General features: G+C 36.4%; 1 protein-coding gene across 1 annotated transcript in view; it reads left to right on the top strand.

Moving 5' to 3' along the window:
• The window catches only part of LOC127562831 (major histocompatibility complex class I-related gene protein), a 48,757-nt gene that overhangs the window by 15,888 nt on the left and 19,920 nt on the right, over positions 1-12,949 (top strand). The window contains exons 2-3 of the mRNA XM_051998832.1: positions 3,698-3,961; positions 11,524-11,799. Coding sequence (XP_051854792.1) covers positions 3,698-3,961; positions 11,524-11,799 — 540 coding nt within the window. The remainder of the gene's footprint in view (positions 1-3,697; positions 3,962-11,523; positions 11,800-12,949) is intronic.

The raw sequence follows: 12,949 nt of genomic DNA, 5'->3' as shown, positions 1-12,949 counted from the left end.
TCCCTGACTACTTCTTGCTTACATGTTCAGGGGCAAAGGCCTTACTTTTTCTTTTAGATTCCATATTCTCCCTCTTCTTTTCAGAGTTCAGAATAGGAAAACAAAAAACAAAAAAAAATTATACAGCTTTAAAAAAAAACCTCCAACATGATCCTTTTTCAATCAGAAGGAAATCTCACAGATAGTTTATAAATTTTCTATAAGCATTCCCTTGGCTATCAGCCTCTTAGAAATTTACATACAATTAGTCCCTTCACCAGTGGCACTTATAGGATTCATCTGTTCCAGATGGCCTGCCTTACTGGAAAGAGAGTGAGTCATTTTTAACAGAATTTAATTTTTAACATATATTTAAATGCCATATAAAAGGGTATCATGGATTGTTGCATGGCTGTGAAATAAGAGTCTTGGGAAAACTGGCAATAAAGTATCACAGGGCAGTAGAGAGCTCACTCATAGTGGCTATGAGTTTGATTGCAAGAGAGGGACTTCAGAGGAGAAATGGAGTAAAAGATGCCATCGAGGAAACATACTGTATTTCCCCGATAATAAAACTGTCTTATTATTTTTTTGGACAGAAAAATACCAGAGGGCTTATTTTCAGGGGAGGGCTTATTTTAATGAACATTGACAGCAATGCTCCCTGAGTGCTCCTTCTATCCTCCATGATGGTCCCTGAGTTCTTCTTTTATCCTCCATCATGCCCCCTCACTCTTGCTTACATACCGGGTTTTTATGTTGTCCTGCCTCAGCTCTCCTCCACGGCACTGCTCTCAATAGTACCAGCAAGCAAATCACTGGGGAAGAACAGGATGATGCGCTCACTGCTGCAGCTCTGATTGGATGCAGCTCGGAGCGCGGCGTGCGTTTCAGGGAGCGGGGGGGAGGACGGTGCATACAGAGGGTACTGTAATATAGCATGTAGTGCAGGGGATCACCTTCACTACAGTAGCAATCTCAATAGGGCTTATTTTCGGGGGAGGGCTTATTTTAGAGGAATCTTACACAGTAAGGGGAGGGCTTATTTTCGGGATAGGTCTTATTATCGGGGAAACACGGTAGGAGAGAAAAACAAGATGAACCTGTCCTAGCATCAAGGATAAGAGATGGCTGAGTGCCTCAGTCATCTTCAGGCTATCAGAAGAAAATCAGGAAGGTGAAGAGAGGTATCCAGCAGGAGTAGACATGGATAAATTTCAGTTTGTATTCTTAGAAGGAATATTAAGTCAATGAGATCACACATTTCCATAAATGTAAAAAAATCCCCAAAATGCAAACATATATGAAGCTGTTTCTTTAGAAACACACACATTTGGATATTTTTCATTTTTTAAAATCTGTATTTTTCTAAATTATTCAATCAACAAGCATTTAAGAATCTACCCATGTATTAGGGTGCTGGATTGGGAGGCTTTCCTAATCCTTCTTAATTGTTGCATCTTTCCTCACTTAAATTATTTCTGATTTACCTATATATAGCTAATTTGTACATATTTCTTTGCTTGTTGTCTCCCCTAGTAATCTGAGCTCTCTGAGGGCAGGGACTATCTTTTACCTCTCTTTGCGTCCCTAGCACTTAGCACAGTGCTGGGCACATAATTGGTGCTTATAAGTGACTGACTGACCAATGTATCTTGTTAAGTGCCAGCAAATGAAAAAAGCCCCAAATGAACCAGTTCCTGACATTAGAAGTTTGCCTTTATGGGAGAGAGCCAAGATGCACATATGTGTATCTATAGAATGAATATAAGATAATAGAGTCAGAGGGAAGGTAGAAGGCAAGGAGAAGGAGCTCAGGAAAGGCTTCCTGTATCAAGTATTGTTGGAAATGAACTTTGAAGGAAACTAAAGATTCTAAGAGGCAGTAGTGAGGAAGGAGTACATTCCAGGCCAGTGATATCACCAGCATCTGTATGAAGAAGGATGGATGAAAGAAAGAAAGGAAAGAAACTAGAGGCTGAAAGGTGAGAGTCAAAATATACCTGAACAAGGTGGTGTGAGTGGAGGGAAAGAATAAGAGGAAAGGTCTTAATCCACTGACAGTGTAGATGTCATAGAGGGATGGAGAAGGGAAGAAGGAAAGCAAGGGATAGGTAAAAGGAAAGGGGTTTGGAGGAATAAAAGGAAAGAAAAGCTTGTCTTGGTTCTAGGTGCTGAATTTTTCATAGCTTCCTTTGACTTCTTCATGTTAGGTGTGCTCAGGACTTTGGAATTTTCTGCTTTCCATTTTCAGGGTTGAGTCTTAATCTTCTGAGACCAGCAAGAATCTGGTGAAGACCATGGGGGACTAGAGACAGAAAATGGGATTTGGCTTTGTCTTCAGCATCAAGTCACAAGCTACTCAATAAAAATTGGCTCTGCATATTTGCCCAAATTTTTCTAACCTCAGTCTGCAGTCAAAGAGGCAGGATAACATGGTGAATTAGGGCTTCTGGCCTTTGTCAGGAAGACCTGGGTTCAGGTCTTGCCTTTGACATATGCACTGTGTTACTGCAGGCAAGTTATTTAATTTCTCTGTGTCTCAAGGTACTAAGACCATACATTACAGAACAGCTGAACATTTGTGTCAATGGGTTCCACTCTGGATGTTCTCTTCAACAGTGAAATCATGTTTCCAATCTGATAATAATCTAAAGACAAGGGAATTTAGTTACTGGAATTTAGAAATTATTGTCTCTCATCCCTCTCTAATATCCTTGGATGGTTTATGAATATAGGTGGGAAAACAGAGGAATTTTAGATAGTATCACATTAAAGTTTATTTTATGGACATAGTCTATAACTCTAAGTATATTTTCTTTTTAATAAACATCTCCCTATCAGATTGGCAAAGTTGACAAAAAAATGAAAATGACAAATGATGGCAAGTGTGAAGGGGAAAGGGCATAGTGATCCACTATTGGTAGAACTGAGAACTTTGTAAAGATTGTAAGGTTCTTGAGGAGAGTAACTGACTTTTCTTCTTTTGGTATCCCTTTCACTTAGCACACTGCCAGGCCCATAATGGGTGCTTAATAAATGCTTCACTATAATTAAATGATTGAAAGTAATTTGGGACTATGACAAAAAGGTACTACTATACTATGCCCGTTTGTTGACAGAATAATATCATTACTAGGTCTGTATCCCAAAAAAGATAAAAGAAAGAGATAAATGTCAGGGTCCTATATGTACAAAAATATTTGTGATAGCTTTTTTTGTAGCAACAAAGACCTGGAAAGTAGTGGGAGTTATTGGGGATATCCAAACAAATTATGGTATGTGAATGTAATAAATTACTATATAAAAATGATGAAAGAGAAAGTTTTAGAGACATCTAAGAATACTTGTTTGAACTTATATAGAATGAAGTGAGCAGAATCAGGAGAGATTATATGGTAATAGCAGTACAAAGGGAGACAACTTTGAGAGTTAAGAACTTAAGATCAACACTGTGACAACAACAATTTCACAGGACAGATAATGAATGCTTCCCAGTTTCTGAGAGAGAAATGACAGACTAAATATGCAGAATAAGATATCCATTGTTTATATGGCCAATATGGGAATTTGTTTTATTTGACTATGTATATTTATTACAAGTATTTGTTTTTCTTTTCCCAGTGGAGAGAGAAAGGCAAGAAAGAGAAAAAAAACAATTGTCTGGTTCATTGAAAAATACAAATAAAAAGATCTCTTTCTTTTTTTGCTTCTTCAGGGACTCATTCTCTACGATATTTTCGTCTAGGGGTCTCTGATTCTACCCAAGGGATTCCTGAATTTATTTCAGTTGGCTATGTGGATTCTCATCCTATCACTTCATATGACAGTGTCAGAAGACAGAAGATGCCCCAGACTTCTTGGATGGAGGAGAATTTAGGATCTGAACACTGGGAGAAGTATACTCAGCTTTTGAGGGGCTGGCAGGAGACATTTAAAACGGAGCTGAAGGTCCTGCAGAACCACTACAATCACACTGGAGGTAAGGAGAATAAAAGTCATAATGCCTTTGTTCTGGGAGAGCATTCTTCAAGTACAGATTCTAAAAGGAGAAGGAGCATAGGACAGTTACTGATGGGGACATGTAGTTAGAGATTAGATAGACAAAGTTGGGAAGAAGAAGACTTTCAAGCTAACATCAAGATTTTAAAAATAATGCATAAGTGAAAAGATCATAGAGAGAAAGGTAAAGTCAGAAGGGGAAGCATGTTTGAGGAGCACATCTTGAGTTTGAGGTTGAGAGAGATCAGGCAAAGCAGCCTCATGGACAGACAGGTATGGATTTGAAGTTCAGGAAAGAAAGGAAAACTGAAGACATATAGAGGTGACAGCTGAATATGTGGAAGATCATCAAGAGGAAAGATCATTAATGGGAGGACAAAATCTTGGGGTGGGGTATACTTAAAGGCCCCAGAAAGAGGATAAGGAACAAATGAAGGACACAAAGAAATAGGTAGAAGCAAGAGGAAAATTCAGCGAGTTTGGTGCTTTAGGAAAAAAGATTCAGAAGCACGATGCAATATATAGTGCTATAGAGAAGTCAAGGAGGATAGACTATTTTTTTTATTAAAATAGTTTTTTATTTTTCCAAATATATGCAAAGATAGTTTTCAGTATTCCCCTTTGCAAAAGTTCATGTTCCAAAGTTTTCTTTCTCTCTTGTTCCCTCCCCTCTAGACAGTAAGCAATCCAAAATAGTTTAAAAATATGCAGTTCTTCTAAATACATTTTCATATCATACTGTGCAGGAAAAATCATGTCAAAAGGGGAAAAAACACAAGAAAGAAAAAAAACAAGCAAACAAACAACACAAAGGTGAAAAATATTATGCTTTGAGAGGATAGACTTTTAAAATACCAATAAACTTAGAGAGTAGAGGGTTCCTGGTGATTTTTGAGAGCATTTTCAGATGTGAAATGTGAAAGTTAGAAACTAGAAAGTAAGATTTTAAGGAAAGCGTGGTATTTAGAGAATGTTTTCAAGATTTATTTTATTTAGTTATTTTGGTATGAATATAAGTTTGGCTGCTTTCTGCATGAGCTCTGAGGTAAAATGATGGGACAGGCAAAAGTTGTCTTTGATATCTTCCAACATTCTTTTTCTGTGTCTTTTCCCTTCCTTCCTCCACATGCTTTATTCCCTACATGTATCCTCTTTCTAAAACCATTACTTTCCCCACCCTCCAACTCCAAAGCAACTTAGAATCTCCACAGTAAGCTAACCTAAATAGGTTTTCCCTATTCAGAACCCCGAGATATAACTCCAAATCTCCCAACACCCTGAGGAGACCCTGACCTTACCTTATACCCCTTCCCCTAGCAAAAGCTTGTGTTTCATTTCCCCAGGGCTTTCCTAGTTGATTGGCCTATTACCTGCAACAAACAAATTCAAACTAAAATAGACAATAGCCACAAAGTTTGCTAACCTTGCTAATTGTTTTGAGTGTTTTGTTTTTTTTTTTTTTTGGTTGATTGTTCAAGATTCTCTAAGGATACTATCATATCATCTGCAAAGAATGATAGTTTTATTTTCTCATTGCCTGCTCTAATGCCTTCTTTTTCTTTTCTTATTGCTAGAGCCAACATTTCCAGTATAATATTGAAAAACAGTGTTGATAACAGGCATCCTTTTGTCATCTCTGATCTTACTGGGAATGCTTCTGGCTTCTTCCCAATACATAAAATGCTTGCTGATGGTTTTAGATAGATGCTGCTTATCATTTTCAGGAAAAATCCAATTATTCCTATGCTCTCTAATGTGTTTAATAGGAATAAGTGTTATATTTTGTCAAAAGCTTTTTTTTTTGCATCTATTGAGATTATAATATGATTTCTGTTAGTTTTGTTATGATACAATTATACTAATAGTTTTCCTAATATTAAACTAGTCCTGTATTCTTGGTATAAATCCCACTTGGTGATAGTATATTATCCTGTTAATAGGTTGTTGAAATCTCTTTGCTAATATTTTATTTGAAATTTTTGCATCAATATTCATTAGGGAGATTAATGGTTTATTCAATGTCTTTTTCCTAAAATGAGGTTATTTAAGTATTTTATTTCTTCTATAAATCTGGGCAATTTATATTTCTGCAAATATTTATGTATTTCAATTAGATTGTCAGATTTCTTTGCATAGAGTTGGGCAAAACAGCTCCTAATTATTGCTTTAATTTCTTCTTCATTGGTGGTAAATTTATCATTTTCATTTTTGATGCTGGTAATTTTCCTTTTTCTAATCAAATTACCAAAAGGTTTATCTATTTTGTTGGCTTTTTCATAAAACCAAATTTTAGTTTTATTAGCTCAATAGTTACTTTGTTTTCTATATGATTCTTTTGATTTTCAGAATTTGTAATTTGGTATTTAATAGGGGAGGCATTAATTTGTTCTTTTTCTAGCTTTTTTAGTTGCATGCCCAATACAATAACTTTTATTTCTCTCTTTTATTCATGTAAGTATTTAGAGATATAAAAATTCCCTTAAGAACTGCTTCAGCTGTATCCCACAAGTTTTGGCATGTTGAATCATTACTGTCATTCTCTTGGATGAATTATTGATTATTCTATGATTTGTTGTTTGATCCATTTATTCTTTAGGATAAGATTATTAATTTCCAATTGGTTTTTAATCTATCTTTCCCTGGCCTGTTACTGAATGTAATTTTTATTGCATCATGATCTGAAAAATGCATTTATTATTTCTGCCTTTTCTGCATTTGACTGTGAGATTTTTATGCCCTAATATTAGGTGCCACTGAGAAAAAGGTATATTACTTACATGCCCATTCAGTTTTCTCTAGAGGTCTATGATATCTAAGTTTTGTAAGATTCTATTAATTTCCCTTATTTCTTTCTTGCTTATTTTGTGGTTACATTTATCTAATTCTGAGAGGGGGAAATTAAAGTCCTCCATTAGTCTAGTTTTGCTTTCTATTTCTTTCTATAATTGGCTTAACTTCTCTAAGAATTTGGAGTGTTGTACCATTTGGTGCATATATGTTGAGTATCAATGCCACTTCTTTGTCTATGATACCCTTTAACAAGATGTAGCTTCCTTCTTTATCTCTTTTAATTAGATCTATTTTTATTTTTGCTTTATCTGGGATGAGAATTGCTCATGCTCCCTCTGATTTTTTTTTTTTTTGCTTCATCTGAAGCATAATATATTCTTCTCCAGCCTTTTACTCTTACTCTGAGTGTATCTCTTATTTCAGGTGTGTTTCTTATAAACAACATGTTGTAGGGTTCTTTTAATCCACGTTGCTATCTGCTTCCATTTTATGGGAGAGTTCAATCCATTGACATTCACAGTTATGATTATCAGCTGTGTATTTCCCTTCATCCTATTTTCTCTTTCTATCCTGTCCCTCCTTAGTAGTGTTTTGTTTCTGATCCACTCCTCTCTCAATTTGTCCTCCCTTCTATTACCTTTCCTCCCTTCTCTTACTCCTTTCTCCTTGTGTTTCTATTCTCCCTTCTATCTAGCCTCTCCATTTTCTTTCCTCTTTCTCTCACTTCCCTATAATATAAGATAAATTTCTATATTCAATTGAGTGTATATGTTATTCCCTCTTTGAACCAAAGTTGATGAGCTTAAAGCTTCAGACAATGCCCATTCCCCCTCTTCTTTCTAGGTCTTTTGTGTCTCTTAATGTGATCTAATTTTACCTCATTTTATTTCTCCTTTCTTCTCCCAGTACAATCTTTTTTCTCCCCCTTAATGTCTTTTTCTTTAAAATCTCACACTTTCAGAATCAATTTATATCATACTTTTTGTCTATGTATACCCCCTCTAAGTGCCCTAGTAAAAGATAAAGATCTTAAAAGTTACAAGTATCATTTTCCCATGTAGGGAAATAAAGTTTAACCTTTAAATATTTTTTCTTTCCTATTAACCTTTTAATGCTTTTCTTCATTCCTTTGTAGATCAAATTCTCTGTTTCTTTCTGTTTTGTTCAATAGAAATGGTCGAAAGTCCCTATCTCCTCCCTGAAAGATGGTGCTTTGTCTTGCTGGGTAGTTGATTCTTGGTTGTAATAAAAGTTTCTTTGCTTTCTGGAATGTGGTATTCCAGGGCTTTTGATCCTTTACTGTGGATACTGTCAAATCCTGGGTAATCCTGGATGTGACTCCTCAATATTTAAATTAGTTTTTTTCTGTCAGTCTTCATTATTTTTTCCTTGAGATTATAGTTCAGAGTTTTGCAGTGATGTTTCCTGGCCTTTTTCTTGTGAGACTTCTTCCAGAGGTGATCAATAGATTTTTTTCAATTATTGTTTTGCCCTCTGGTTTTATTTTGTTTTACTGGTTCTTGATGCCTCATAGAGTCATTAGCTTCCATTCGCCCAGTTCTAGTTTTTAATGTATGATTTTCTTCAATTAGTTTTTAATATCTCCTTTTTCATTTGGTTGAGTCTACTTTTTTTTTTTTTTTTTTTTTTTTTTGCTGAGGCAGTTGGGGTTAAGTGATTTGACCATGGTCACACAGCCAGGAAGTGTTTGAGGCCACATTTGAACTCAGGTAAATAAATAAATAAAATTAGAATCCCATGTTTCTTCACCTCAAAAGTGAAATCTACATACTGTTGGAAAATTCAAATCTGATTTCCTTGGTGACTAAATAATACTCCAGTGATCAGAAAGAATTAGCTGCTTTCTAACAGGTGTCGCAACATGACTTGAAAAAAAGGGAAGAAGAATTTTGTTCATCTTTAAAGATAAGGAAATCACTTACCTGAATTCAGGGCTGGTACTGTGCCACCTAGCTGCCTCTAAGTGTACTTTTTTTTTTTTTTTTTTGTCTAAGTGTACTTTTAAAAATGTTTTCTTCAATGGATTTTTGTTTTTGCATTTGGCCAATTGTATTTTTTAAGGAATTATTTTCATCAGTCAATTTTTGTCCTTTCTTTTCTAAGTTGTTGATTCCAAGTTGCATATTTCTCATTTCTTTTCCCATTTTTTCTTCTACCTCTCTTATTTAACTTTTAAAATCCTTTATGAGCTCTTCTAAGAATGTTCTTTGGGTTTGAGACCAGTTCATAACCCCCTTTTAAGTTTCACATGTAAGCCTTTTGTCCTTTTCTGAGTTGGTCTTTTCTGCCACCAGTAGCTTTTTATTATGGTCAAGATTCTCTTTTGTTTCTCTATCATTTTCTTTCTTACTTTCTTTCTTTCTTTCTCCTTCCCTCTCTCCACCCCTCCCCCTAGCTATTTTATGACTTTTAAAGCTAACTGCTCCAGGGTTACAGGGGAGTTATCCCAAGCTTCTTGTGAAGCTTTGAGTTTGGCTTTGAGCACAGGGGCTCTTTGTGTTTGGTCTTGCTCACAGAGCTAGGAGTAGCATGACCTAGTCCCACCAGTTGTTGCCTGTTTCCCTAGGCTGGCAATTTTCCTTCTGTGCTGGGACTGGAGAGTACTCCACTGATTTACTCTGCTACTAAGCTAAGACTGAGGGTCTCAATTGTTGATCCACTTGATTAAGACTCTCCCACTGGCTTTCCCAGAAACCATCTGAGCTGGGCTGAGCTCACCTTTCATCCCAGTAAAACTGACTTTTCTTGAAGTTCTTCTGAAGCTTTTCAAAAAATTTCATTCCATCACTTTGTAGACGCTATCATTTCAGACCCTGTACAGAGGCTTGGTTTCATGTGGTTTTTGAGAGAAACTGGGAAAGCTCCTACAGCTTCCTGGCTTCATTCTGCCATCTTGGCTCCACCCCTATATTTGGATTTCTTTTTCTTTTTCTCCCTTTTTTTTTTGTCTCCTGAATTAACTTTTAAACTTCAAAGGATGGAAACAACTCTCATGATTCCTTTGCATTCCCTATAGTTATTTACACATAGAATAAGAGGCATCATGGCATAGTATATAGGCTGTTGATATTTGTATAAGTCATGATTCTGATCTTTGGGAGCTATGTAACCACAGGCAAGTCAACAACCTCTTTGAGTCTTAGTTTCTTCAGCTAAAAAAAACTACACCAATACATGGGTTCAAGACAATCCCAATAGACTTGGAATGGAAAATGCTATCTGTATCCAGAGTGAGAACTATGGAGACTGAATGCAGATTGAAACATAGTATTTTCATCTTTTTTTGTTTGCTTGCTTTTTCTTTCACAATATAACAAATATGGAAATGTTTAAAAGGATTATTATATATGTATAATCTATGTTAGATTGCTTGCTATCTGGGGGGAGAAGGAGGAGGTAATAGAGGAAGGAAGAAAAAAAATTGACACTCAAAATCTTACAAAAATGAATGCTGAAAACTATCTTTACATGTAATTGGGGAAAAAAATAAAATAATATTGAAATAAAAAAAAGTAAAACTAATAATATCTATAGAACTAACCTCAGAGTTTATTGTACTTCATTGGATGTGTGTGTGTGTGTGTGTGTGTGTGTGTGTGTGTGTGTGTACTTTTTGTTTTTGTTTTTTGGAAGCAATCATGGTTAAGTGCCTTTTCCAAGGTCACACAGCCAGAAAGTAAGTGAGGCTAGATTGAACTTAAATTCTTCTGACTCTGGGCCAATATGCATTGTACCACCTAGCTGCTCTTGAGATGCCTGATGTAAAAGCTTCTCCTATTGCAACTTTCCTACACTTAATAATCCAGAGTTCCTTGGGTAGTTGTAGGTCCCATCTGCCCTCCAGTGGGACAGAACAGCCCTTGAGCTACACCCCTCAGACTGTAGCCATGAACTACCTTTCTTATCCCAAAAGCATCCAAGACAGGACTTGAACCCATGTCTTCCATCTTCATGGTTGGACTTCTGTCTATATGCCAAACTGCCTATCACAAAATTATAGGGGACTCACATGATAATTTTCCTGCAAATTTCATTCATTTATTTATTTATTATAGCTTTTTATTTACAAGATATATGCATGGGTAATTTTTCAGCACTGACCCTTGCAAAACTTTCTGTTTCAACTTTTCCCCTCCTTCCCCCCTCCCCAGATAGCAGGTAGACCAATACATGTTAAATATGTTAAAGTATATGTTAAATACAATATATGTATACATATCCATACAATTATTTTGCTGCACAAGAAGAATCGGATTTTGAAATAATGTAAAATTAACCTGTGAAGGAAATAAAAAATGCAAGCAGACAAAAACAGAGGGATTGGAAATGCTTTGTGGCGGTTCACACCCATTTCCCATAGTTCTTTCGCTGGGTGTAGCTGGTTCAATTCATTATTGAACAAATGGAACTGATTTGGTTCATCTCATTGTTGAAGAGAAGAGGGTCACGTTCAACAGAACTGATCATCATATAGTATTGTTGTTGAAGTATTCCATGCAATGACATAACTTTTTGTTAGTTGGTTTAATAGGGATTACTTGTCAAAAAAAACAAAAAAAAACCCAAAAACCTCAAAGAAATAAATGAACATTTTCATTGGTAGTTGTAGGTCCCATCTGCCCTCCAGTGGGACAGAACAGCCCTTGAGCTACACCCCTCAGACTGTAGCCATGAACTACCTTTCTTATGAATTTACCTTTCCTCAGCCTTGACTAGACTTGTGAATTTCAGGATTTCACACCTACCAGAGGATGATTGGCTGTGAGTTGCTGGAGGATGGGAGTACCACGGGATTTCTCCAGTATGCATATGATGGAAAGGACTTCATCATTTTCAATAAGGACTCGCTGTCTTGGATTGCCGTTGATAATGTGGCTAGACTAACCAAGCAGGTCTGGGAGACCAATCTGAATGAGTTACGCTATCAGAAGAATTGGCTGGAAACAGAATGCATTGCCTGGCTAAAGAAATTCCTGGACTTTGGAAAAGATAGCTTCCAACGGACAGGTAAAGAAAAGAGGTTAGATTAATATTCTTTGACCTTTCCTGAACTTTATAATTTGCATATTTATAGCAATTTGAAAGAAATACTGGGCAGATAATAAAAGTATTAATAATTTCTTCTTTATAGATGAGGAAACTTGGGACCAAAGAGGTGACTTGACTAAGCTAACCAGACCGTGGTAGGTCTGGAACTCAAACCCAGGGCTCCTCTGTAACTTCCTCTAGCTTACTTCACACTTACTCCTAACACTGCGCTTCAGTCAGACTTTCACTATTGTCTGTCACTGCCTATAAAGAGTTGCTTTTGTTCTGAATTAGAGTCCCCCCATCCAGACTGAATCATTCAGGTAAGTGGTTTCCTTATCTTTAAAGAAACAATGAACAAAATTCTTCTTCCCTTTTTTCCAAGTCATGTTGGGACACCTGTTAGAAAGCAGCTAATTCTTTCTGATCACTGGAGTATTATTTAGTCACCAAGGAAATCAGACTTGAATTTTCCAACGGTATGTAGATTTCACTTTTGAGGTGAAGAAACATGGGATTCTGATTTTATTTATGTGAAAAACTTCATTATGGAAACTTCCTGCAGAGACATAATAGCTCCTCCTAACATATACTAGGGAAGCTAGGTGAAGAAGTAGATAGAATACTGGATTTGGAATCAGGAAGACTCATCTTCATGCATTTAAATCTGGCCTCAGATATTTACTAGCAGTGTAACACAATCACAGAGGAGTCCCTCTCTTAGTCATTGCCAGACGGAGTTCTTCTTAATAGGCTTATCCTTTATCTGGAAGATGATCATCTACCTGAGAGCCATTGTGATCTCAGAAAGGGGCCAAGGAATGGCAAATGTGGTGTTTGCAACTCAAAAATTCCAGGAGAAATGCCAAGAACAGAACAAAAGTCTGTGCACAATGTTTGTCAATCTAATGAAGGCCTTTGATACTGTCAGATGTGAGGGTCTGTGGAAAATTATGACAAAATTCAGTCGCTCAGAGAAGTCTGTCAGTATTGCATGCCATTTTCATGATGGCATACTTACCCAGGTTCTGGATAACAGACAATGCTTTCAAGCTTTTCCAATCACCAATGGAGTGAAATAAGGCTGTGTGCTTCCTCCCATGCTTTTTAATATAATGTTTTCTGCAAT

The sequence above is a fragment of the Antechinus flavipes genome, chromosome 4, assembly GCF_016432865.1.
Source record: "Antechinus flavipes isolate AdamAnt ecotype Samford, QLD, Australia chromosome 4, AdamAnt_v2, whole genome shotgun sequence".
NCBI classification, from domain to species: domain Eukaryota; kingdom Metazoa; phylum Chordata; class Mammalia; order Dasyuromorphia; family Dasyuridae; genus Antechinus; species Antechinus flavipes.
Note: the sequence above shows the minus strand (reverse complement) of the source record. Positions and strands in the feature narration are given on the sequence as shown.